Genomic DNA, 27,174 nt, shown 5'->3' with positions numbered 1-27,174 from the left:
GGGGGAGAGGCAAGGATCAAACTGTCCTCTGACCTCCACTCAAGCGCTCTCTCTCTCTCTCTCTCTTACACACACACACACACACACACACACACACACACACACTTATACACACACTGAAGAAAAGGAAAAAAGAAAAAGAAGCCAAGCTGAACAGAGTTCCCACTGCAGCCCTACCCAAACAGAAGACTCACCCAAAAGGTAAGGCCGGCTGGCTGGGGAACAGCAGCAGCCCCACACAGGACATGCCTATAGTGCTCACAAAGCTCACAAACAGCTGCAAGTTTGGGTGAGTTGGTGATTCCTCTGGCAGACACGTCCGCAGAGGACAGGAACCCCATTCTGTCGCTCTGTGACGTAGGAAACAGGGGCTGGGTGCCTTCTTAAAACCCATTGCTTGAAAATAGGCTGCCCTGGGATGTCTTCCTCCGTTGCCCTCCGTCGCCCTCCAGCTTACCGTTCCATAACATTTGCATTTATGTTATAATTAGTGTGTGTGTAAGATGGTGGGGTGCTCAGTGGGGTGCACGTGTGCAGGGCAGGGAATGACTTGAGTTTGTTCTCCTCTGCCAACTGAACTCAGATCATGAGGCTTCCATGCCAAGCGCTCTTCTCCACTTCGCCATCTCTCCTGCCCCTCCACCTCATCTTCTGACACAGGTCTCTCTCTGGACTGACCGTCACTGGCTGGCTCAGCCCCCAGCCTGTGCTGGGCTTAAAGACATGTGACCACACCTGGATTTTTAACATGGGTGCTGGGAACTGAACTCATCCTTGTGCACTATGCTGACTGAGCCATTCTCTCAGACCCTCTTTTCTGATTTTAAAGGAAACCATCTCAGTTTTTCCCCACTTAAAGTTTAGATAGTCATTATTGTATTGAGATATTTTCCTTTTATTCCTTGTCTCTTGAGGACTTTGTTATGGGATTTTGTTTCTGTTTTGTTGTTTGGGGGGTGTTTGTGTGTGTGTGTGTGTGTGTGTGTGTGTGTGTGTGTGTGTGTGTGTGTGTGTGTGTTTAGCTCTGTGTTGTCCTGAAACTTGCTCTGTAAACAGGGTGGCCTCAAACTCAGAGGTCCCCCTGCCTCTGCTTCCTCAGTGCTGGGATTAAAGGTGTGCACCACTACCTCCCAGCCAGAGGACTTTTTATCAAGAAGAGATGTTGAACTCTTTCTAATGCCTTTTCTGTGTCTGTTGAGATACCTCTGTGATTTTTGTCTGTTTATATGTTGTATATATTTATTGATTTGTGTATGTTGAACCGCTGGGATAAAACCTCACAACTTGATTCATAATCTTAGCATATTCTTGAACATGTTTTGCAAGCATTTTATTATTTTAGTGCATCGATGCTTTCAAAAAATTGGTTGAATGCCAGGCCTGGAGGCACATGTCTTTAATCCCAGCACTCAGGAGGCAGAGGCAAGTGGATCACTGTGAGTTAGAGGCCAGCCTGGTCTACAGAGCGAGTTCTAGGACAGCCAGGGCTACACAGAGAAACCTTGTCTTGAAAAACCAAAAACAAGGGGCTGAAGCGATGGCTCAGTGGCTAAGAGCACTGCCTGTTCTTCCAAAGGACCCGGGTTCAATTCCCAGCACCCACATGGCAGCTCACAACTGTCTTTAACTCTAAGATCTGACAGCCTCACACCAATGCACATAAATTAAAAGTAAATAAAATATTTTTCAGAAAAAGAAAAACCAAGCTGGGCAGTCTTTAATCACAGCACTCAGGAGGCAGAGGCAGGCGGATCTCTATGAGTTTGAGGACAGCCTGGTCTACAAAAGGGAGTCCAGGGCAGCCAAGGCTACACAGAGAAACCCTGTCTTGAAAAAACAAAAAAACAAAAACAAAACAAAAACAAAAAAAGAAAAGAAAAGAAAAAGAAAACCCAAAAATAAAATAAAATAAAGCTATAGGTTTTAATATATGCCCAAACCAGAAGAGAGAAAAGAATTTAGAGGCATAGCTACCAGGCTCTGGTTAAAGAGGAAAACAGCCCTGAATTTCACACTAGATAGTTACCCAGCATAGGAAAGAGATTTTCCATCTTTCTGTGCCCACAAAGCCTATGATATTCATCAATAAATAAATATACACTTTCTTTTTTCTTGTACCTTTTGTGTGTTTTATTAAAAATTATCAAACAGGTTGAGTGGTGATGGCGCATGTCTGTAATCCCAGCATTTGGGAGACAGAGGCAGGCAGATCTCTATGAATTTGAAGCCAGCTTGGTCTACAGATTGAGTTCCAGGACAGCCAGGGCTGTAATATAGAGGAAACCTGTCTTGAAAAAAACCAACAAAAAATGTCAAATGAAACTTTAGTCGATATAGGATCTGAGTAGAAAGCGAGAGGAACAAACCTTTAGGGCCAGTTCATATGTGGCCGAGCTCCAAATGTCTCTCTCTGTCATTAGCAGCTTAATATCGCTCTCCATCCTCCCTCTCTGTAATGTGTACAGGTCGTGGTAGTCTTCCACTATCCTGAGAAAAATTAGGAAATATCTATTTAGATACTTTATTTTGTTTTATGTTTTTTGTTTGTTTGGTTGGTTGGTTAGTTTGATTTGTTTTGTTGTTGTTGTTGTTTTTGGTTTTCGAGATAGGGTTTCTCTGTGTAACAGCTCTGACTGTCTTGGAACTATTTAGATACTTTAAATATATTTTTGTTATGAGAATAAGCAACTTGTTCCTTCATAAGGTAACGATGGCATACTTGCTGAATATATTGGTAACACTTTTTAGAGTGAAGTTTTAAAAGTTTATATTTACAAATATTATGATACTCATGATAAAAATAATAAGGCCAGTGTAACCTTCTAAAGACCACTGTAGCCAACAAAAAATTCAGAATAAGCTCCAAAAGATGGCTGGATGAGTAAGAGCAGCCTTGCAAGCCTGATGTTCACATTTCCAGGAACAACATTACAGAGTCTGGTGCTGTCACATGCATCTAATCTCAATACTCCTAACCCTCTAAACTGTCCTCTCACCTTCACGTATGTGTCACACACACACACACACACACACACACACACACACACGTAAATGTGATAAAAATGATAAACATAAAAGTTATAAAGTGAGCCAGGCATGATGGCCTATGTCTGTAATCCCAGCACTCAGGAGACAGAGGCAGGTAGATCTCTGTGAGTTCGAGGCCAACCTAGTCTACAAAATGAGTCCAGGACAGCCAGGGCTACACAGACAAACCCTGTCTAAAAAAAGAAAAAAGAAAAAGAAAGAGAAAGTTACAAAGTGACTGTGGTGGTTTGATGGCCCCCGGAGACTCATATAGATTTGAATGTTTGGTCAGCAGGGAGTGGCACTGTGGGAGGAAGTGTGTCACTGAGGGTGGGCTCTGGGGCTTCAGATGCTCAAGCCAGGCCCAGTCTCTCTCTCTTCCTGCTGCCTATTGGCCTCTCAGCTCCTTCCCCTGCACTCCGCCATGCTTCCCGCCATGATGATAATGGACTAAGTCTCTGACCTGTAAGCCAGCCCCTGGATAAGAGCTGCTGTGGTCATGGTGCCTCTTCACAGCAACAGGACATGAACTCAAACAGTAACAAATAACACTCTCCTCATTGATGTTAACTTTGCTATGAGAATTAAAGTCTGGGCACACTTAAAGGTCTACAATGAATGAAGTCGCCGGCTCCAACGAACGCCAAGTGAGCCAGACTACAAACATCATTGTTTACCAACCAATGTCCACAATGGATATTCATTTTAGAAGACTGCTTTCAATCTCTGGACTTGCTGTTTCCAGCAAACGATGTCATGACACACATGCACTGTTCTGGATCAGGGCATCGAAGAGCACAGAAAGTAAGATCACAGTTGTGCATTAGCTTAAGTTGTAAGAGTTTACTACCTGGGAAATCCAAGGCAAGTGAGGCTCGTTGTTACGTGTTCTCTTAAGGCAGGTTGAACCCTCAGGCTGATACACAGCAGGATATCAGCCTTGAGAGGCCTCAGGCTATGTTACTAGCACTGGCTTGTGACCCAGCAAAAGCTCCAGTCTCTTGGAATACAAGAAGTACTTTCATTTCTTTGCGCTGCCACATTAATTCTATAAGGGTCTGCCTTTGTGACATGTGCCATTAGAGTGGCAGGTCAGGGGCAGGACATAAAAGTGGTGTGTCTCCATATGGCTTCATTAACGGACTCTGACCCAGAGATGACACCTGAAGGGCCTTTTTTTTTTTTTAAGTTTTTCAAGACAGAATTTCTCTGTGTAGCCTTGACTGTTCTGGAACTCCCTTTGTCCTGGACTCGCCTTGTAGACCAGACTGGCCTCAAACTTACAGAGATCCACCTGCCTCTGCCTCCTGAGTGCTGGGAGTAAAGGCATGCACCACCGCCCCGCTCTGAAGGTCCCTTTTAACCTTAATGCCACCTGGATTTTACATACAGGACAACCGAGGCCTGGGAAAGCGAACTGATTGTCTCTTCTTTCCATTATCAAGCAATATAAACGTGATCAACTCACTTGGCATTCTTTTCTGCTTCCAGAAGAGCTTCTGCCAGGTCCTTCTGAGCTTTCTCTGCTTCTGATGTTAATTTCTTGTCATGAGCCCGAACCAGACAAAGTTCCCTTGAGGGGTGGGGGCGAAGAGCAAAGAAATTTCAAACTCACAGTTAGAAACTTCCAAAAAGTTTCTCCCCTACAAATCAGATTTACACATAATCTCAATTACTGTGTGTCTTCCCCCCTTCCTTTTCTACCTCATAAACCAAACCAAAACCCCCAGTGCACAGGATGGACAGAATCTTTTCAGGTTTGACAATGTACTTGGGCTGACAGGAAGAGGCAGAATGATGTGGCATCTTCTAGAACACAACACTAACCATAACAGCCCACTAACCATGATTGCTCTATTGTATTTATTTTCTTTTTTTTTTTTAGCATTTTTTAATTAATTTATTCTTGTTACATCTCAATGGTTATCCCATCCCTTGTATCCTCCCATTCTTCCCTCCCTCCCATTTTCCCCTTATTCCCCTCCCCTATGACTGTTCCTGAGGGGGATTACCTCCCCCTGTATACGCTCATAGGGTATCAAGTCTCTTCTTGGTAACCTGCTGTCCTTCCTCTGAGTGCTACCAGGTCTCCCCCTCCAGGGGACATAGTCAAATATGAGGCACCAGAGTACATGTGAAAGTCATATCCCACTCTCCACTCAACTGTGGAGAATGTTCTGCCCATTGGTTAGATCTCGGTAGGGGGTTAAAGTTTACCGCCTGTATTGTCCTTGACTGGTGCCTTAATTTGAGCGGGACCCCTGGGCCCTGTATTTATTTTCTTTGGAATTTGAACTTTAGCATCTACAATCATGGAAGTGCTCTGGACATAGAGACAAGTGTCTGTAATGTGGAACAGGTTCTTCTCTATCAAACGTAGACAGAATTTTGGCTTTCAGTTAAAATGAGTAACCCATCCTCTGCTTCTCTACCAACTGCAGCCCGGTCTCCTGGTTTTCTTGCTGGGCACTGAAAGCAAAGTGCCTTCCCCTTTAACCAGCCTCTTCACGGTCATCATTCACTAAGGAAAAGACAGGCTCTGGCTTTCAAAGCTTTCACCTGGTCAATTCCTCAATCACATTCTTGAAGTTATACAGTTCTTCTAGGATGCGCTGGTCCATCATCCTCTGAGTCACCAAATCTTTGTAAAACTCAATCATCTGCCGGGCGATTTGGTCAAGCATTTGTGTATATTTCTGTCTGCAGGAGAAACAAATGGAAGGAGAGAGAAAAGACACATGGCAAGCATGCAAGCAAGAAAGTAATGCTAGGAAAAGAAATAGCCAACAGGCATGCAGGAACCCAGGCTCCTCTCCCGAAGCTTGAGAGTTAGAAACAGAGATATGACATGGCTGTTAGCAATATAAGCAATGTCTGAGACAAAACAAACAAACAAACAACAATAAAAAAAACCCAAACACGGACATGTTTTAGTTCTTCTAAATTATAAACTCTTTTGAGAGAGGAACAATGTCATTCATATATGTATATATTAATAGCAAGGGTGCCTTGAATAGAGACCTTTATATAGTTGAATTCATAGATGACACTTTCCTCAAGCCGACTAAATATAAAAAGACCTTGTAGGCTGTTGTCCTGTGTTATTCCAGTTTGGCACTCCTCATGGTATTCTATGTGCTCCTCTCCCCAACCAGTCTCTAATGGCTTTGGCTCTATTTTCTCAGACCAGACAGAAGCGGGAGGAGGAAATTCAGAATAACAACTCACACTAGAGGGAAGCGTGTTGGACTGCAGATGTGGCTCAGCAAATGAGGGCACTTGCCACACAAACCCAGTGACTCATGTTCAGCTAAAGAAGACACTTGACTGCAAAGTTGTCCTCTGACCTCTGACTTCCTTGTGCCTTCATACATACGCGACACACTCGTATACAATAAAAATATTTTTAAAAAGAAACTGATAGGCTGGGTACGATGGTGTATGCCTTTAATCCCAGTCTCTCCTATGTACCAGAAGGTAGATCTTTGTGAGTTCAAGAATAGCCTGCTCACAGTAATTAAAACAGCATGGTACTGGCACAGCAATAGGCTGGTTGATCAATGGAATCAAATCGAAGACCCAGATATGAATCCACACACATATGGTCACTTGATTTTTGACAAAGAAGCCAAATCTATTCAATGGAAAAAAGATAGCATCTTCAACAAATGGTGCTGGTCTAACTGGATGTCTACGTGTAGAAAAATGCAATTGGACCCATATTTGTCACCATGCACAAAACTCAAATCCAAGTGGATCAAAGACTTCAACATAAAATCAGAGACACTAAGTCAGTTAGAAGAAAAAGTGGGGAGGACCTTGGAACACATTGGCACAGGAGACAATTTCCTGAACAGACCACCAACAGCCCAGGCCTTAAAGTCAACAATTAATAAATGGGATCTCATGAGGCTGAGAAGCTTCCGTAAGGCAGGAGACACTGTCAACAGAATGAAACAATAGCCTAGAGACCAGGAAAAGATCTTCACCAACCCCACATCTGACAAAGATCTAATATCCAAAATATATAAAAAAACTCAAGAAATTAAACACCATCAAATTAAATAACCCAATTGAGAAATGGGACTCAGAACTAAACAGAGGATTCTCAACAGAGGAATATCTAAGGGCTGAGAAACACTTAAAGAAATGCTCAACCTCCTTAGTCATCAGGGAAACGCAAATCAAAACAACTCGGAGATTCCATCTTATACCTATCAGAATGGCAAAGATCAAAAATTCAAGTGATACCACAGGCTGGCGAGGATGTGGGGAGAGAGGAACACTCCTTCATTGCTGGTGGGAATGCAAACTAGTACAGCCACTTTGGAAATCTATCTGGCGCTATATCAGAAAATTGGGAATAGGGCTTCCTCAAGACCCAGCTATTCCACTCCTTGGAATACACCCAGAAGATGCTCCAGCATACAACAAGAAGATTTGCTCAACCATGTTCATAGCAGCCGTATTCATAATAGCCAGAACTTGGAAACAGCCTAAGTGTCCTTCAGTAGAAGAATGGATAAAGAAACTGTGGTACATTTACACTATGGAATACTACTCAGCTATGAAAAACAAGGAATTCCTGAAACTTGTGGACAAATGGATTGAACAAAAATGATCATAATGAGTGATTTAACCCAGAAGCAGAAAGAGTCAAATGGTATATATTCACTTATATCTGGACACTAGCCAAAGGGGCATGTCCCATGAAAGTCTTCACTTATCAGGAAAGTGGGACAGAGGGGAGGACATCCTGTTGGGACTCTAGGTAAGAGAAGCATGGGAGAATGGGGAAATAGAAGGACCCAGAGGGTCCTAGAAACTTACAAGAAGAACATTATGATGGGCGGATCTGGGCCTAGGGCTTCTGCTCAAACTATGGCACCAGCCAAGGACAATATGTACAGTAAACTTCAAACCCCTACCCAGATCTAGCCAATGGACAGGACATTCTCCACAGTTGAGTGGAGAGTGGGGTCTGACTTTCTCATGAACTCTGGTGCCCCATATTTTACCACGTCCCCTGGATGGGGAGGCCTGGTGGCACTCAGAGGAAGGATAGCAGGCTACCAAGAAGAGACTTGATACCCTATGAGCATATACAGGGGGAGGAGGTCCCTCTCAGACACAGTCATAGGGGAGGGAAGTAGGGGGAAAATGGGAGGGAGGGAGGAATGGGAGGATACAAGGGATGGGATAACTATTGAGATGTAATATGAATAAATCAGTAAAAATATATTTAAAAAAAATAATAGCCTGCTCTACATAGTGAGAACCTGACTCAAGAAGATGATGATTATGATGATGATGATGATGATGATGATAATGATGATGATATAACAGATATTTAACAACACGTTCAAGGCCAGCCAGGTCTACATAGTGAGATCCTGTATTTAAAAAAGAAAGAGATGTTCAGAAAGCTCTTACTACTCCCCCTGGTTCCATAGAAAGTGAAATACAGATAGACTTTTTGGCCAGTGTAGTCTTTCAACTCTCTGGATAAAACCAAAATCATAAGAAAGATTATTATAGTAACAATAGCATTTATCATCTTCACCATTAATAACTACATATGTTGAGCACTTATTTCTGTTTCTATTTTTAAGTTTAATATAGTCATTATTGTTCTGAGATAGGGCTGCATGTACTCACAGGTGTGTAGGTGACATGGCACATGTGGAGGTCAGAGGGCAAACTTCTGGAGTTGGTTCTCTCCTTCATTGTGGATTTCACGTCATCAGGCATGCATGGCAAGCACTTTACCTGCAGGGCCTTTATTCATTCACCAGCTCTGTATTCTCGTTTAAATCTCACCACAGCCATTCATGGTGGTGCATACCTCTTGTTCCAGGAGTTCCGGGCCAGCCTTGGCTATATAACAAGTATGAAGCCAACCTGAGCTACATTAGGTTCTGTTCCAATAATTGTCAAACATCGGAGAGCTGGCTCAATGGTCAACAGTTGTTCAGTTAGATCTTCCACACGCCTATCAAACCTCTCAATACTGGGCACCGAGTAGGCACTGCTTTATGAGTGGATAGGAACATGGAAACCTTCACTCAGAAGAGAAAACAAAGGCTCGGACTTTTACCAAGAGCTTAAACCAAGATGAAGATTTTACTACAGAAATTAAAACTAAATACAAATTAATACCATAGAGATATTTTTGTAGCTTTCTCAAGTAGATACACACGTAACTCAAACACATTTTTAAAAATGTATGTATGGCAGTAGTCCAGTGAATCCTATTAACTTGAGTAACTAATATGTTCTAATAATTACAATTACAATTTTTGAAGTGGGGAACCTGGAGCATTCCATTAGCAGTTCTAACCTGATTTTTGACAGTAGCTCTCCTCTGTCTGCACAATCCACACTGACCTGTCGAATCAGCTCATGAAATACTGTGTTGTAAATGGTCTGTTCCTGCTTCAGCACATGCAACAGTTGGTGCATCTGCAGAGGCAAGCCAGACAAGCAGCGCTTATCACTGGGGACCAGCTGAATCTCTTTAAGAATAAGTACACTGACAGTGAGCATTGTTTAGTAGAACCTTGTTGACTTATTGTGATTTCATTCACATATTTACATATCCAGAAATAAAATCTAGCTAATTTTTGGATGCTTTTATGTGATGCACTGAAAATATCAATGCCACTTCTGTACTGTACCTACCAGAACGAATCCTGATTCTGATCATGAGCCTATATCACAGAAACAAACTGAGGCAGATTCTATAAGCAAAATAGCCTATGGATGACAGGGTATTGAGGGCAGGAAAAGCAAAGAAATGCTGGTGATCTGTTTGCGGCTGAAGCTATTCAAAGCAATGACAACTAAAAGCACCCTGGGATCCTGGACTGAGTGGAGATAGCTTATAAAACCCATTAGAGGGACAACTGGGGAATTATAAAATTTGAATATGAGGTAATCCTATCTTATCCATCACATATTGATCAGATGCATGGTCATCAGATCTGGAGACAAGGGCCTTTACCCACTGAGCTATCTTGCCAGCCTTTTCTTTTTGTTTGTTTTCAAATAAGTACTTGCTATATAGCTCAGGCTAGATTGGGACTTGAAACTCTTCCACCTCAACCTTCCAGTGCTAAGAAGACTATAGACCTATGCCATCATGACCAGCTATAACCAAGAGAACGGTTAGGGACATGAGTCAGTTGGTAAAGTGCTTATCAGCCCTAGGGTTCAATCCCAAACACCACATAAGTGTTGGGGTCTATTTGGAACCCTTGGAAGATGAAAGATGGAGACAGGAGGGTCAGAAGGTCAAGAACATCTACAAAATTTCAAAGCCACCTCCTGATATATAGTGAGTTCAAGGCAAGCCTGGGTTACACAGATCCTATTCCAAAACAAAACATCCAGTAAAGACAATTTTAAATGTACCAGTACAAGGATAGATATTGGAAGATGTGCAAATTACCCCCATCTGATCACTACCAGATGTGACTGGTACTATTATTACTTCTAACCAATAGAATAGGAAATTGAGGAACAAATACATGAGATTTTACCCATGCTACCCATTAATAAATAGCAGAGTTGGATTTCTAGGCAAGCACTCTGCCTTCCAAGAACACTCTGTTACCCACAGGTTGCTCTGGCTAGCAGTTACCTTGGTTGGTCCTACGTACTCCTCATTTTCCACTCCAGCCCTCTCCAGCATAGTTTCCATCACCTCACCCAGCTGGATCACTTCTACTCTTTTATTAGGTTTCCTAAAGATCAAAGGGACAGACTTAGGAAAATGACATCTCATCAGGTCATCTTCAGATGAAAATAAAAATATAAAGTGTTTCAGGAAATATACAGACTATGGAATACTAAGGACTATTTAAAGGGTTAGGCCCAGATATATTTATTTAGTGGTATACCAGTAACATAGTTTAAAACAATGAAAATTAAAATAGTGTAATTTTTTTTCATAAAAGAAAAAAATTTTTCTCAGAAGACAGAGGCAGGTGGATCTCTAAGTTTAAGGCTAGCCTAGTCTACAGAGGGAGTTTTAGGATAGCCAGGACTACAGAGAAACTTTTTCTCAAAAATCAATAATAATAATAGTAGTTATTATCTTTTATTGTTATTATTAATAAGCCCTAAAGATGCTCTCTCAGCACATATGGGATGGCACGAACAAAGGGGAAAGGAGGGAACCATAAATACCAAGCTTTAACACTGAGTTATTCCAAGGTTAAGAAAAGACAAAAGTCCCAGCACTCGGGAGGCAGAGGCAGGCGGATTGCTGTGAGTTCAAGGCCAGCCTGGTCTACAGAGTGAGTCCAGGATAACCAAGGCTACACAGAGAAACCCTGTCTCGAAAATTCAAAAAAAAAAAAAAAAGAAAAAAGAAAAGACAAAAGAGCTTGGCAGTGGTGGTGCACGCCTTTAATCCCAGCACTCGGGAGGCTGAGGCAGGCAGATCTCTGTAAGTTCGAGCCCAGCCTGGTCTTACAAAGTGAGTCCAGGACAGCCAAGGCTACACAGAAAAAGCCTGTCTTGAAAAAAAGAAAAAAACAACAACAAAAAAGAAAGAAAGAAAGACAGCAATGCAGAGAGAGTCTAACTCTTGATGTACAGAACATAAAAGCACACTATAGTTTTAGTACCATGCTATGTATGCTGTCTGACTATGCAATTGGCCACAGGAACACAGCTAATTAAATGATGGTCTTACAGGCAACTGTTACCTTCCTGGGTCTCTGCTATGACTAGAACAGTTTTGGGTAACAAAACACCAAGAAAAGGAACATATGTGTATGTAGTTTATTCTTTCTCAGAAACACTTTAGAAAATCACCTGTACTTACATGGATGGGAAGAGCAGCAGCCTGTTCTCACTGTCTGTGAGGAGAGTGGTGTATTTGCTGCAACACACAGAGAAGGGAAATGTTAAGAAGAGTGTAGGACAGTGGTAGGAACCTAGGCCCTGGGCAGAGAGAGCGGACGAGGAAAGGAGGGCGGGTACCGCCTGACCTGTTCATTCCTGAGAGCCATCCTCCACTAAGAAGCACATGTTCTCTAGAGAAATTGCTGGGGACTCATTCGAGGAGCAGAGATGGGAGCAATCACAACATGACAAGCTAAGGCCTCATAGGATTCAGAATCTTGGGCACGATTTTTTTTTTTAAGATTTACTTATTTTTATTTTATATATATGAATGCTCTATCTGCATGTATGCCTGCAGGGCAGGAGGGGGCATCAGATTCCAGTATAGGTGGTTGTGAGCCACCATGTGGTTGCTGGGAATTGAACTCAGGACCTCTGCAAGAGCAGAGAGTGCTCCTAACCTCTGAGCCATCTCTTCAGCCCCCCTACCCCACACACAGTTTTTTAAAGGTCCTTTATGTGTATACAACATCATCCTTAAAGGTCAACACAGAAATATATGACAGTGATCATATGTGAAACAATTTTGGTAAAAGATATTTAATTCCATTTTTTGATATATCAAAATACAAAATTCTCCTTGATTCATTAAATCAAACAAACAAACAAACAAACAAAGACACTGGCCTGCAATCCCAACACATGGGTGGTAGAGGCAGGAGGACTGGTTTAAGCTCATCTCCTTTCAAGACCTATCTGAATTACATAAGACTTTTTTTTTAAGACTTTTAAGATGCTCAACAGAACCAGGCACAGTGGTGCCTGTAATCCCAGCAGAGGCAGAGGCAGAGGCAGAGGCAGAGGCAGAGGCAAGCAGCTCTGTGAGTTCGAAGCCAGCCTGGTCTACAAAGCAAGTACAGGACAGTCAAGGCTACACAGAGAAACCCTACCCCACCCCCAAAAAAATAAGATGCTCAACACATAAAGGTACTCACCACCAAGTCCAACCACCTGAGTTTGATGCCTGGAAGGCACATGGTGGAGGGAGATGTGACTCCTAAAAGCTGTTCTCTAATGTGTAATCCCCCCACAGCACACACAAATAAATAGGTGTAATTAACAACAACAACAACAGTTCTTTTTGGCATTTTCAAAGATGGCAGGGTGGGCTTAGAATGTGGCTCAATGGTAGAGCTGTTGCTGGCATGTACAAAGTCCTAAGTTCAAGCCCCAGTACCAAAAAGAAAAAGAAAAACAACTTTGACTTCACAATCCTTCTGCCTCAGCTTCCCTGTGTTGGGATGACAGGGATGTACCACCACACACAACTCGAAGGTCCATTGCTTTAAAGATTTATTTTTCATGGGTATGTGAGTATGGCTGAGTGTATGTATGTGTACCACGAGCCTGCAGATGATGTCAGAGGCCAGAAGAGGGCACCAAATCCCCTAGAACTGGAGTTGTAGGAAGCTGTAAATTGTGATGCTGAGACTCAAATCTGGGTTTTCGTCAAGAGCAGCCAGTGGTCCTAAGTGTTGCGTCTTCTCTCCTAAAGTTCCACTTTTTAAAATATTAAAATTTAGGTGAAGGGAAAAGTTACAGAACTATTTAATCATGAAAACCCAAAATTCTTGTATTCCTCCCTTAGAGTCAACTATCAGGAATTCTTTCTTGCTTCACTCTGCTCTAAAAACAAACAGGAGAAGGAGAAAGAAGACGAGAGAAAAAGAAAGGAAGAAAATCAGAATACAAGAAAGGAAGAGAGGGAGGGAGAGAGGAAGGGAGGAAGGAGGGAGAGAGCGGGAACCTTTAGGCCCATCTCCTTAAGTGACCTTGCCTTTGCTTCTGTCTTAATCTTTCCTGATGGTACTAGGGCAGCTCGCCCAAACATTCCCTAGAAGAACGGGTGTGCTCTTCTCAGCATCTGCTAAGTATGAAGAGGAGAGGCCAGCGCTGGTCAGATATTCAACAGAACACCACAGTACTCACTCGTCATAATACTCCAAGCCTACAACGCCTGTATTCGACACAATATGAAATTCTTCAGGAACCAACGTGTCTGCTAATGTCTTCTGCTTATAAAGAAAAGGATGAACATATTAGCACGTGAGAAAACACCTTGAGTGACACACATTTCTGTCCCTATCCCGACAGGCTGCCATTACTTAGCTGAGACACTGGAGCAGCACTGGTGACTGAGGATCTGTTGGCTGCCTTCTTGAGACAGGCTCTCACTCACTACAGTAACCCTGCCTGGCTGGGACTCCCGCCTCTGCTTCCCAGAACCGCTGGGGTCGCAGGTGTGCACCACCATGCCCAACTCTAAATTAAGAGACTTGTTTTTTTGTTGTTGTTTTTGAGTCAGGGTTTTTCTGTGCTGTGTAGACCTGGCTGTCCTGAAGCTCACTCTGTAGACCAGGCTGGCCTCAATTTCAGAGATCTGCCTGCCTCTGCCTCCCAAGTGCTGGAATTGAAGGTGTGCACTACCATGCCTCATTTTAAATTGAGAGATTTTTATAAGATAAATAATAATATTAGTAATGTGGGTCATAGCATAGGCCAAAAACTGTTTTAAGTTGGACATACATTGGAAAAATAAGCATGAATGTGAGGACAGATTTTCTCCTGGTATAATAAGCATTTCCTGGTATTTAAGGACTAATTTTAAGATCCTTCAAAAATACCAAAATCTAGATCAATGGTTCTCAACCTTCCTAATGCTATGACCCTTTAATGCAGTTCCTCATGCTTTGTTCCCCCCACCCCACCCCCCCACCCCCCACCCCCACCCAGCCATAAAATTACTCTGCTGCTACTTTACAAATGTAATGTTGCTACTGTTAGGAGCTGCAATATAAACTGGGTGGCGGTGGTGGTAAATGCCTTTAATCCCAGCACTCAGGAAGCAGAGGCAGGAGGATCTCTACGCATTCAAGGCCAGACTAGTCTTCACAGCAAGTTCTGGAACAGCCAGTGCTACACAAAGAAACCCTGTCTTGAAAACCCGAAAGAAAGAAGAAAAGGAGGTGAGGTGTGGCTTTTACTGAAGGAGGTACATCACTGGGGCGAGGAGGTGGAGAAAGAGGAGCACTCCTCCATTGCTGGTAGGAGTGCAAACTTGTACAACCACTTTGGAAATCAATCTGGCGCTTTCTCAGAAAATTGGGAATAGTGCCACCTCAGGACCCAGCTGTACCACTCCTGTACATCTACCTGAAAGATTCCCCACCAGACAACAAGGACAGTTGCTTAACCATGTTCACAGCAACTTTATATAGCCAGAACCTGGAAACAACCTCGATGTCCCTCAAGCAAAGAATGGATGAAGAAACTGTGGTACATTTACACAATGGAATACTATTCAGCTATCAAAAACAAGGAAATGTTGAAATTTGCAGGCAAATGGATGGAACTAAAAGATCATCCTGAGTGAGGTAACCCAGACCCAGAAAGACAGGCATGGTACGTACTACTTATAAGTGGATATTAGCCCAACATAGAAACTCCACCCAGTGGGGGCTTGGGACTGCCAGACTCTGGGCAGAGAGCTGAGAGTTGTATGGAAGAGTTGGGGGGTAGGGGTGGAAGGACCCAAAACAGTCAGGAGCCCCAAAGGGAAACCACCAAGGCCAATGCATCTAGACCCAGGGAGGCCTGCACAAACTGATGCACCAAACAAGGACAATGCATGCAGAGTACCTAGCCCCTCTGTTCAGATGGAGCTGATGGACAGCTCATGCTCCATGTGTGTGGAGAGCTGGGGTGGGGGGTGGGGGGAGGGGGAGGAGAAGCTCTGGTGCCTGCTATTTGATCAGTGCCCCATGACAGGGCAGCCTTGTGGCCACACAGAGAAAGGAGATGCAGGCTACCCTCATGAGACTTGATAAACCGTGATCAGACGGTGGGGAAAGAGAGACCCCACCCCACCCCACCCCCACCCCTGTCAGAGATCTAGGGGAGGGGACTAGGGTGGAAAAGGGAGGGAGGAAGGGAACAGGAAGATAAGAACGAGGGGATAACAATCAGGATGTAATGTGAATAAATTATAATAAAAGAACTTTTTAAAAATGGACTCTGAAAAATAAAGGTACCAAATCAGAAAGACTAGGTTTTCCCTTCCCAGGGAAAGTTCAGAGCTACAAATGATGGCTGATGGCTTTTCCTCCTCTCATTCTCCTTTTCCCTTCCCCTCCTTTCTTTCTCCTCGTCCTCTTTTCTTTCTTTCTTTCTTTCTTTCTTTCTTTTTTTTTGAGATTGGGTCTCTCTATGTAGCCCCAAATATGCTGGAACTTGCTATGTAAATTAGGCTAGCCTTGAACTCCCAGGGGCTGGGCTCATCCCTCCCCTCCCCTTACTCAGTGTGAGTCAGGCCCTCAGCACAAGCCTTGGCAATATCATTAAGTTTCCTGGTGCTCTCTTTCTCTTCAAACTGTACATTTGGCATCTCTTCTGCCTGACTTGCTCTTTTCCATCATATACCTGCTTAAGAATGATTACCTCTAAGCACAGGGCAGTCAGTTAGGCTGTCTTGAAATCTCCAGCCATTTCCCAACCAGTTAACTGTTGCTTTTAAGATCAGTGAGCACGTACTCATGGCTTAGAAGAGCCTTCTATTTTCCCAGTAATTGCTTCTGTAAAGAATTAACCAGGATGCACGTGGGCTGTGGAGCACTGCAGGCTGCTGTGGTCTGATGCAGACTGTCAGCTTAGGGGAATACTCTAAAAAGCCAAGAGTGAGAGGGACCCTCCGCACTTACATTATGAGGCACCATGGCACTACCCTGTGGCTGAGAGGACTTGCTTGCACCTGGCGGGCAGAGTCTCTTCTCCCTGGCCTCTCCTCTTACATATTTAACATCATACAGAAAAGAAATATCCCTTAAAAAATAAGAAAAACATGTTTTAGAAGTCAAATTTTCTAAGAGTGAATACAGTCACACACTTCCTACTAGTTGGTAAAATGGTGACTTTTAGTCAGCAAAACTGCTCTGGTTACCTCTTTTTTTTTTTTTTTTTTTTCCTCCTGCTTATCTGATCTTTTTCTTAAAAACATGGGAAAAAGGAAGTGTGATTTTCATTGAATAAATGTTTTTTGATTTTCACACAGCTCTGGGCCAGAAGGTGAGTCCATTATTTTAGAATGACGATAGCAATTTACCAACCGAATAATCTTTGATTACAGCAACAATGCCCCTGCACTGTCTGGAGAGACTCTGAGACTGTAGCCTTCTCATTCCAATGGACTGGCTCTTCTTCAGTTTCAGCATGTCACTTTTAGCACCACTGCCATATAAGGACACTTAAGGGACCACAGCTGACAGAACTCACAGAAAATGCATAAGCTTCCAACAAAAGTTGCCTAATCAAGGTACAACAGTATTGGATCTGAACTCTCTGGGTGGAGAAGCTTAAATCACGGGGCAGGGGGAGGAAGCAAGCAAGGCAGGCAGAAGGGTGGGCACAGAAGAACTGGCTGAGGCTCACTCTGGCAGGGTCCACGGCTTTTGGAGTCTGTGGTCACTCTCCTGGTTGGTGACCTTGGATTTAGCATCCAGCACCGGCTTATTGAGTGGAGGCCCCTCCGAGTTTGCAAGGTAAACCTTCCGACACCTGGCCCAGCACTTCCCAGCTCGTACAAGACTGGGGCACCAGACAGGAATCTGCCCACTTCTCCCTCCTGACTGCCACAGCCTTCCCAATCAGGTCACCGACTCTTTCCTCCCCTTCAACCTCCAATGAACCTCTTTTCCCCAGTTTTCCAGCCGCTTGTGGGTTGCTGAAGCTTGTCTTGATCCACAGCCCCAGAATCTCATTCCGTTGGAAACTTCTGTAGAAAACGTCCACTGCCCTCTAAGACACTCCCTCTCCCGGTTTGCTTTTTGCCACTGTGATAAAATAGATAAAATACTGACCAAAACCAACCTGGGAAAGGAAAAGGCTTATTTGGCTTTCAGGTCCCAGGCGGCCATCAGGGAAAGCTGAGGCACAGCCTAGAGAGGAACTGCGCTTACTGGCTTGCTCTCCATGGATTGCTCAACCTGCCTTCCTATACGACCTAGAACACCTGCCCAGGGAGGGTGCTGCTTCTAGTGAGAAGATTGCTAATCAAGGAAATGCCCCACAGGCCACTCCTCCCAGGTAGTTCTAGTTTGTGCTGAGCTGACAAACACTTACCAGAACATTCGTAACAAGTCTGTCCCTTCTAAAAATCTCTCGGTGACCATGCATTGCTGTTGTGTCATCATGAGGCAGCTAGCTGGCTTCTGTCTATCATCTTTGTCTTTCTGTTAAACTTCCTGATAGTACCTTGCAGAAGAGACGGCACCTCCCTTCTGACACTGCAATCTAGAATACTTTCCCACCTGGACCACTCCTGTCTGAACCCAACCTCCTGGATTCCCCGTGTTTGCAACAGTCCTGGTTCTCCTGTCAACCCCAGAGGCCGCTCCTTGGGACTTTCTGTGTCCTCTAGAAGTTGTGTCCTGCACATTCCTCTATGCCAGTAGTTCTCAACTTTTGCGTTGTGACCCCTTTGGGGGGGGTCAAATGGTGCTGTTACAGGTGATGCATTGTAATGCCTAAGTCATGAGACTGCCAAAGACCACCAGGAATCAGCCAGATACAAATCACACAGGGTCTTGTTTATTTCAAGCTCAGAGCCTGGACGTTCAGCCCCTTCATGAGGAGGGAGGATGTCGGCCCCTAGTACTAGGGGAGCAGGGTTTTTAAAGGGAAAAAAACCCATAGGGGCTGGGGTTTTCCAAGCCTCGCTGTTACATGATAGGTTGGAGAGATACAGTCCTTTAGGCTGATTGGCTGGGGGACCAGGGCTAAGCAAGGGGACCATGGCCAGATCACAAGAGGGAATTTTTTGTATGTCCTGGTTGCCGTGACCTGTGGCTCTGATTGGTTGGCCTCAAATGCAAGCTCCTAGGAACAGTTGCTAGCTGTATGTTTGAAACTCATGAGGAACTCCAGGTTATGGGGGCGTGTGTGTGGTTCTCAGGCCTTGAACACAAAATGGCAGTGATTTGGTCTCTACAGCATATCGGACATCCTTGCATAGCAGATATTCATATCATGATTCACAACAGTAGCAAATCACATCTGTGAAGTAGCAATAAAACAATTATATGGTTGGAGGCACTACAACACGAGGAACTGAATTAAAGGGCTCCCACATTTGGAAGGTTGAGAACCATGGTCTACACTTTCTTCATTGTCAAAGCCATCAAATCTGTAGACTGTTTCACCCTCCTCTGCTCCCTAAGGCTGTCACCAAAATCTCAGCATCAATACTCAACCCCTTCCCGTCCTTTGCCCTGGATACCCAAGCTACGGCCAACATGTCTAGGGTATGTATGTCTTATATACTTCTGTCAGACTTATCCTCCTAAGGCATCATGTATTTAATGTGTAATATTTGATCTCAATGTGATCCATGAGATTGTGAACTGTGAAAACCTATCTTTGATCCCATTGTGATCCCTGAGATTCTGAATTGTAAAAATCTGCCAGTGATCCCTGAGAATGAACTGTAAATCCCTGTTCCTTGTGGTTGGGCCGGAACACACCTTTAATCCAAGAACTTTCTGATTATTGTAAATAGGTGATTAAGGTGTGGTTCAGTCAGCTTTAAACACGCCTTTAATCCAAGAGCTCTCAGTACACAGGATTTAATACAGTTAATCCCAGGTCAAGAGATGGATCAAGAAACCAGCTGACAGGGATTAAGGAGTAGGAGGGACTTTGAGTTGAGGGGTATTTAAGACAGCATGTAGAAATAGACGGGGTCTTTGGCACGTTAGCTCTTTAGCTTGGGATTTTAGCTTTGCTCTCTAGCTCTTGAGCTCCTCAGCTCCTTGGCCTTTGGCTTCTTGGGCTTTGAGCTAGCAAGCCTTTGGCCTTGGAGTTTTTGACCTTTTCCTCCTGGGCTGTCAGCTGAGCTAGTGAGCTTTTTGGGCCTTCTCCATTGGGATGTGAGCTGAGTAGGAAGGTCAGCTGAGTGCTTTCTCTGTCTCTCTGAGCTAGCAGGTTTTTCACCCCAGCATCTGGCTCCTAAGTCTTTATTAGTAAAATAGAATGATCAGTGATTTTCAATTAAAACAACATGCGCCCGGGGCAGGGGTGGGGAGGGTGGCGCACGCCTTTAATCCCAGCACTCGGGCGGCAGAGGCAGGTGGATCATTGTGAGTTCAAGGCCAACCTGGTCTACATAGCGAGTCCAGGACAGCCAGGGCTAACACAGAGAGCCCCTGTCTCGAAAATAAATAAATAAAATAAAACAACATGCATCCCTCCATCCAGCTTTAAAGCCGACTCTGGCCTGCTTTGTGCTCCTATCCATCCTCTCCTCCATGTTGCTGCTGCTACAGAGGACACTGGTTGATTTTGCTGGCCAGGTGTCCATTCCTTTTTCATCAAAGTGCTAGTCCTCTCATTTTCCTTTGAATAATTGCCTTACTCCAATGCTGGGTCTCTCCAAAAAGATTCTAGGGGCCTGCAAGGCAGTTCTGTGGGTAAAGACACTTGCCATATAAGGCTGAAGACATGACAGGTGGGACCCAAATAAAGGTACAAGAGGAGAATCCACCCAACAAAATTTTCCTCTAACCACCACAAGCAAGCTGTGACACACACACACACACACACACACACACACACACACACACATACACACACATACCAACACACAACACAATGCTAATGAACTATAAGGAACAACATATATAATGTCATCTAGGGCAGGCAAGATCCTCAGTGATAAAAGCAACTACTGAATAAACTGAGTCTGGTCACCAGAATTCACAGTGCAAGGAGACAACTGACAACAAGTTGCTCTCTGTTCCCCATATGCACACTATGGTATGAGCACACACATGCAATAAATAAGTGTAGTGATAAAAAAATGTAAGTAAATGAAGTCACAGTAGTGACCTGGGTCATTTGTATTAAAATATGTCATATGCAGAGGTCATAACAAAAAAATAGTAAGCGTTACCACACACATTTTAAAAAATGTTATCGGACAAAAACACCCAGAGCACGGGGGAGGGCACTGCAGAAGGGGGACTAATCAGAATAAAGCCTGATGACACATGTGTATGAAAACATCCTAATGAGACTTTAGTCTCAACACCCAAGAGCCACAGACAGATGGCTTTGTTTGACTACATAGTTCTAGGCCAGCCAACGTTACAGAGTGAAACACTCTCACTCACTCTCTCTCTCTCTCTCTCTCTCTCTCTCTCTCTCTCTCTCTCTCTCACACACACACACACACACACACACACACACACACACACACACACACACAAGAAGAAGAGGAAAAAAGAAAAGAGAATGTCATATTGAAACTTAATTTAATAAAAAAGGATAGGTTTTCCCGCGCTCACAGGAAGTCTGTGACGCTGCCCATGTGAACATCACACCCATGTGAGGAGCTGCAGGCACTACACTCAGATAAGCACCAGGTTTTATATCCTCCCTCCCTTTTTATAGAAATATACAATTATGCACAATTTTACATCTACTACATTCTTCCCTTGGTGTGGTATGGACACCTTAATCTCAGCACTTGGGGGGCAGAAGCAGATAAAAATCTCTGTGAGTTCAAGGCTATCCTGGTTACATAGTAAGTTCCAGGTTAGCCAGGGCTATACAGTAAGGCCATATCTCAAAATATATTACTTCATTATTGGTGTGTGTTGGGGGGGGTGTAAATGTAGACACAGATATTTACTATAGCACTCATCCGGCAGTTGGAGAACAATCTTGGGGTGTCAGTTCTCTTTCCTGATGCATGGGAACAGGTTCAGGTTACCAGGCTTGCAAAGCAAGTGCTTTTACCTGCTGAGCCTCAACAATTTTGGTAGCAGTCAATTTTCTGCATTCAATGATTTTCTGCTTAAAATCCCGAGACTTATTTTTTGCATTAAACACTGACAGAGCCAACAAATAAAGATTCTTAGAGGGTAAATGCTTTCTCATTTGTATTTTATTGCTGTGCTCTAAATATACTGTTTGTCCCTACCAGTTGAGTATGTCATTTTCCATGTGTGAGGGTCCAATGTGCAAAATCAAGTTGTTAGTGGAGATGTAGTGTGGACGCCTGGAAGACGCATGGCTGCGCCTGTGCGCTGGTTTTCTGTTCTCTTTTGTTTTGTTAACTTGACGCAAGCTAGAGTTAGCTGGGGAGAAAAGCCTCAGTTGGAAGATGCCTCCATCAGCTTGCCTGTAGGGCATTTTCTCGGGTAATGGTTAAGTGGGCAGTGCCACCCCTGAGCAGGTGGTCCTGGAGTGTATAAGAAAGCAAACTGAGGCCGGGCGGTGGTGGCTCACACCTTTAAAATCCCAGCACTTGGGAGGAAGAGGCAGGTGGTTCTCCGTGAGTTCGGGGCCAGCCTGGTCTACAAAGTGAGTCCAGGACAGCCAGAGCTGTTACACAGAGAAACCCTGTCTCGAAAAACCAAAAAACAAGAAAAAGAAAAAGAAAAAAAGAAAGAAAGAAAAAGAAAGCAAACTGAACGATCATAGGGAGCAAGGCAGTAATCACAGTTCATCCGGGGATCCACGGCTTGTACTTCAGCTCCGGCCTCCAGGTTCCTGCCCTGTCGTCCCTCAGTGATGGCGTGTGACCTGAGAGTTGTAAGATGAACTGAATGCTTTCCTTCCTACGTTGCTTTAATCACAGTGTTTTTCCACAACAAGAGTGCTGTGAAAGACAGTCCTTATCCCGCTGTCGTCAGACTTCGTTCCTGGAGACCTTGGGACTGGGACTGCTTCTTTGGTGGATGTCAGCTGAGCTGTCCCCGGAAGGCCTAGCTGTCCCCGGAAGGCCTAGCTGTCCCCGGAAGGCCTAGCTGTCCCCGGAGGGCCTAGCTGTCCCCGGAAGGCCTAGCTGTCCCCGGAAGGCCTAGCTGTCCCCGGAAGGCCTAGCTGTCCCCGGAAGGCCTAGCTGTCCCCGGAAGGCCTAGCTGTCCCCGGAAGGCCCAGCTTCCAGTTAACTTCCTTGACTTGTGCTCGTCCCTGCTGCCATCCTTGTTTGGTCTCATCTCCCGACCCTCTGAATCACCTTCCTTTTCTATTTTCGGAGTCTGGTACTTTTGCTGAGCTCACTAACAAAAGCCATAATTTCTCTGTCTTTAACCCCAGAAGAGCAGCTGCAAAGGCTGAGATCTGCACTCACAGGTCCTGGGGTTATAGTGAGGATTGGGGACAGGGCGTATGCTGAGATCCATATTCACAAGTCCCAGGGTTACTACTAGGATTGGGGGTTGCTGCTACTTGATGTCCACATTTTAAGAGCTTCCACTCAGAAATCACTTAATATCCAAGAAGAGACTTGATACCCTATGAGCATATAAAGGGGGAGGAAGTCCCCCTCAGTCAGTCATAGGGGAGGGGAGTAAGGGGAAAATGGGAGGGAGGGAGGAATGGGAGGATACAAGGGATGGGATAACCATTGAGATGTAACAAGAATAAATTAATAAGATAAAATTTTTAAAAATCACTTAACACTAAAACCTTTAGTGTCAGTTTACTGCCACACTCAGATATAACTAGGTAACTTTTCAATGTACTCCAAACAGCTCACAACTGCTAATTACTACACTAATGATCATAAACTGTGAGCTGAAGGCATAAAATACAGAATCTTTAGGACATGAAAAGCCCCCAGCCACATTTCTGCCGCTCCTTTAAATGCTGCAGCACAGCTGAGCAATAATACTCTACACTTAAATAGCGTGATGTGCTTGGACATGCTCCGGCCTCCACCCTCTCCTCTCTGCTTTCCAGTATCCCTGCACGCACGTAAAACTGAGCCACTCTACTTGTCCCTTTTCACAGATGAGAAAAGTCTCTTCAGTAAGATTAAATAGCCTACTTAAGTGTGGCAACTTCCAGAGGAACACGGCGTGCAAGCCAAGCATGTGGGGAGATTTTGATGAGTGGAAAGTACTGCAATCTCCGTGGAACACAATTTGACAGGGTATTTTTGTGAATGATACAAAATAATAAATAGTGTTTGATGATTTAATCTGAAACAGTATGAAAGGTCAAGGGTTCCCTTTGAAAAGACCTGAGAAATTAACCTACTCATCAACGTTTTCCACATCATGTTTCCTGTAAGATATTAAAAAAAAAAAGGGACACCTATAGATGCAAGCTGTACTTATGTCTGTTGGATCTTGTCCCTTTTAATACAGTGAAACAAACAAGCAAATAGGAAAAGGCAGGAAGAAGTATTCAAGTGCATGCACAAAAAAACCAAAACAGACAAACAAAAACAAAACAGAAAAACAAAAAAATCAACAAACCAGGCGCGGGAGAAGTCAGTGGATCACAGCTCTTGGGCACCAAGCCTGACAGCCTGAGCTCTGTCTGCAGAACCCACATGGTGAAGGGGAAAGCTGAATCATCCAAGTTGTCCTCTGATCTGACACACATGACATGTCACATGCACAGGATCACACACACACACACAAGCAAGTAAATAAATCTTTAAATATTCAACAGCCAAAAGTATGTCCAGCCAGCATTCGTAGCTGCTACTAATAACCATACATATATGCTTTCAGAATTATTACTCATCAGTGATACTGCAAGTCCCACAATCCGTAATGCTATAGGATTGCCCTTCTGCCCTCTCCCGAGACCATCACACAAAATGAGAAAATCATTCTATCTTTATGCTTCCCACTCTGTTCCTTCTTTACCTTCCAGCTCCTGTTAGGGAGACAGGATGATCAATCAGGTATTTGAATTTATGCCTTCGGACAGGGTGGTGCCAGACATGGTCTGCAAGCCGCGGAAGGGCACCCTAATGGAAAACAAAGCAAAACCCATAAATGTCCAGCAGAGGGCGCTCTAGCCAAAGAAAATGTTACTGACGTGACTATTTAAATCAAGGGCATTTGGATGCTTTAACAGAAGGCTTATTCAAAAACATAAATGCAAATAGACTATTAAGAGAGACTCAATAATATACCTGGTAAATAAATATGTTAATGGAAATACTCAAGCAATGGAAACATTTGCGAAAAAGACATGAGGAGTTTTTGATCTGTTTTTTGAGACAGGTTCTCTCGTAGTGTAGCCCAGTCTGGCCTGAAACTCGTAGCAGTGCTTTTGATTCAGCCTCTGAAATTCTGGAATTATCAGTGCTAAGTATATGTATACGAACCTTTGGAGCTTTAAGTTTCTTAGTAGGCAGTAAGTTTTCAGGACAGGGGCCAGCGTTGGCTGCAGAGTTCAGAGACAGGAGCACTTCCTCGGGAATGAATTCATTCTTAAAGGCAGCAGGAAGGGGTCTGAGATGGTCCACCATGGGTTTCTTCTCCCGCAGCTCAGGAAGCCCTAAAAAAGTAAGAGGAAAGAAAAGCTCTTAGTGGAGTGTCCTGGGGACTTAAAAGTTTCCCACACTGCCTCATCAATCTGGTGTGTTTGTAACAGGAAGGGCGCTTCTCGTGGACAAGCCCAGCAACAAATACTACTTAAAACACAGCACAGCGGGGCTGGAGAGATGGCTCAAAGGTTAAGAGCACTATTTGCTCTTCCAGAGGTCCTGAGTTCAATTCCCAGCAACCACATGGTGGCTCACAACCACCTATAATGAGATCTGGTGCCCTCTTCTGGCGGGAGGTGTACATGAAGACAGAACACTGCATACATAATAAATAAATCTTTAAAAACAAAACAAAACACACACAGCACAGCATCCTGCCCACAGAAGGGTGGAAGAGGGGAGAGAGGAGGGTATGAGAACATGGCAAGAGCCACAGAGTGAGTGTACAGCCAGCCTGGACAGTTCCGTGGGACTGCCCTGTTTCAACATAAAAAGCGACTATGTAGTTAGTCAGGGTAGAGCATTTGCTTAGAATGTGTAAGTCCCTGAGTCGAATCATCTGTACCTCTAAATAATAAAAGGTTTGGTGGAAATGTAGCAAAATATAACCAATCAAAAATCTCTTTAGTGGCAGTAAGGCTGGAGAAAGTGTACATCTAACGAGTAAGAATAAAACGGTGACTGTACTTGATTCTTAGTCTAGCACAGGTCTCCATTTATCATAAATTGTTTTGGGTTTTTTTCCTTGAAACAGAGTCTCACTATGTAGCTCTGACTGTTCTGTAGCTCGCTGTGTAGACCAGGTTGGCCTCAACATTCACAGAGATTGCCTTTAAAGGCATGCGCCACGAAGCCCCAACCCAAAGGATGGAAATCTTGAGGAGTCTCAGAAAAATTCTTGAATCTTCTACAAATAGGCGTAGTGTACTAGGCTGTGTATCATAGCTACACTACTTCATTCTAAAAGCTACCTTAAAGTCAGAGAGCAAGAAGCCAAAGCGATATGGTTTCATTCAGCTGTCACTATTTAAACAAAGAGGAAATAGGATTCTGATTTGGTGACTGTCCAAGCTGGCCAGAGAAGAAGAGGAGAATGAGTTGTGAATTCTGTCAGTGGCCATGAAGGTTCTGTCCAGGGCATCTTTAAAGTTTACCTTTTGCCTCCTCCTTGACAACATTCAGTTTTGACTGTTTGACCTCGGGTGCTGATGGGGAGTTCAGCGAAGTGCTCGACACTTTGTGTAGAGACATAATAAACAGTGCCTGCTAGCACTCTCAGAAATACTCCTGCAGAAAATTAATTCAGAAACAAATCAAAATCGTTGTTGGGACCTTTCAAGCGGCTCTGTAATTCTGTAAGCAAAACAAAGCAAATGGACGAGGAGACCATTTGAGTGTTTTTGTTCAGATTAGAATTCAGAATTCATCTAGCATGGTTTCTTTCTTTGGGGAGCCCTCAGTGTTCTCTAGGATAACCTGACAAGACAGAGAGGTTGTATGGGTGGCTCAGAGTCAGAGCCCAGCCGGGGAGAATCAGGCTCCACCGCCCTACAGACCGCGGGAAGGTCAGAAAGGTCCAGCTCCACAGGCTCGAGTGAGGAGAGCCCCCCCCCCCCAGGTCCTTTCAGTAAAAACCTGCAGACACGGACACCCGCAGCTGTACCCACAAATTGTGTTTCCCGCCAGGAGTCGATCAGCGGCCCTTTCCTAGAACGCCCTGCGTCGTCATAACAACGCAGGACCCCGTGTCCTAGCAACCTGTGGTCCGAGCTGCCTCCGGCGGCGCCGTCAAAAAAAAAAGAAGAAGAAGAAAAAGAAGAAAAGCAGTCTTTACACTCTCTAGATGTTCCCGTGTGGTTTTTGTCATGGGTAGTAGCAATAAGGAAGACAAATACTTAGTCGGGTTGTTGTCTTGGAATGGGACAGCCCCTTGTAGTCGCGCTTCC

The 27,174-nt window shown here is 44.1% G+C and overlaps 1 protein-coding gene and 1 long non-coding RNA gene across 7 annotated transcripts in view; both read right to left on the bottom strand.

Annotated features, from left to right (window-relative positions):
- The window catches only part of AXDND1 (axonemal dynein light chain domain containing 1), an 80,039-nt gene extending 52,865 nt beyond the window's left edge, over positions 1 to 27,174 (bottom strand). For 2 of the 6 annotated variants that reach the window (XM_084772428.1, XM_084772433.1), the window contains exons 1-12: positions 26,892 to 26,950; positions 26,383 to 26,515; positions 25,067 to 25,239; positions 24,600 to 24,703; positions 16,638 to 16,758; positions 13,870 to 13,952; positions 11,861 to 11,917; positions 10,670 to 10,772; positions 9,368 to 9,489; positions 5,587 to 5,727; positions 4,496 to 4,600; positions 2,367 to 2,487 (exon numbers count right to left, since the gene is read on the bottom strand). In XM_084772428.1, coding sequence (XP_084628554.1) covers positions 2,367 to 2,487; positions 4,496 to 4,600; positions 5,587 to 5,727; positions 9,368 to 9,489; positions 10,670 to 10,772; positions 11,861 to 11,917; positions 13,870 to 13,952; positions 16,638 to 16,758; positions 24,600 to 24,703; positions 25,067 to 25,239; positions 26,383 to 26,479 — 1,227 coding nt within the window. In that variant the 5' untranslated portion in view covers positions 26,480 to 26,515; positions 26,892 to 26,950. Of the gene's footprint in view, positions 1 to 2,366; positions 2,488 to 4,495; positions 4,601 to 5,586; positions 5,728 to 9,367; positions 9,490 to 10,669; positions 10,773 to 11,860; positions 11,918 to 13,869; positions 13,953 to 16,637; positions 16,759 to 24,599; positions 24,704 to 25,066; positions 25,240 to 26,382; positions 26,516 to 26,863; positions 26,951 to 27,062 lie in introns of those variants that run through there. The other 4 variants (XM_084772431.1, XM_084772432.1, XM_084772430.1 and 1 more) reach the window with 4 other exon arrangements.
- On the bottom strand, positions 21,872 to 24,555 carry LOC311592450. Its single transcript, XR_014777414.1, has 3 exons — positions 24,201 to 24,555; positions 22,872 to 23,232; positions 21,872 to 22,700 (listed from the first exon to the last, which is right to left on the bottom strand). It is a non-coding gene; the product is annotated as an uncharacterized lncRNA (long non-coding RNA).

This window comes from Acomys minous, assembly GCF_964271855.1.
Source record: "Acomys minous genome assembly, chromosome: 1".
Taxonomy (NCBI): domain Eukaryota; kingdom Metazoa; phylum Chordata; class Mammalia; order Rodentia; family Muridae; genus Acomys; species Acomys minous.
The sequence above is the reverse complement of the archived record's forward strand: the minus strand, read 5'-3'. Positions and strand labels throughout refer to the sequence as shown.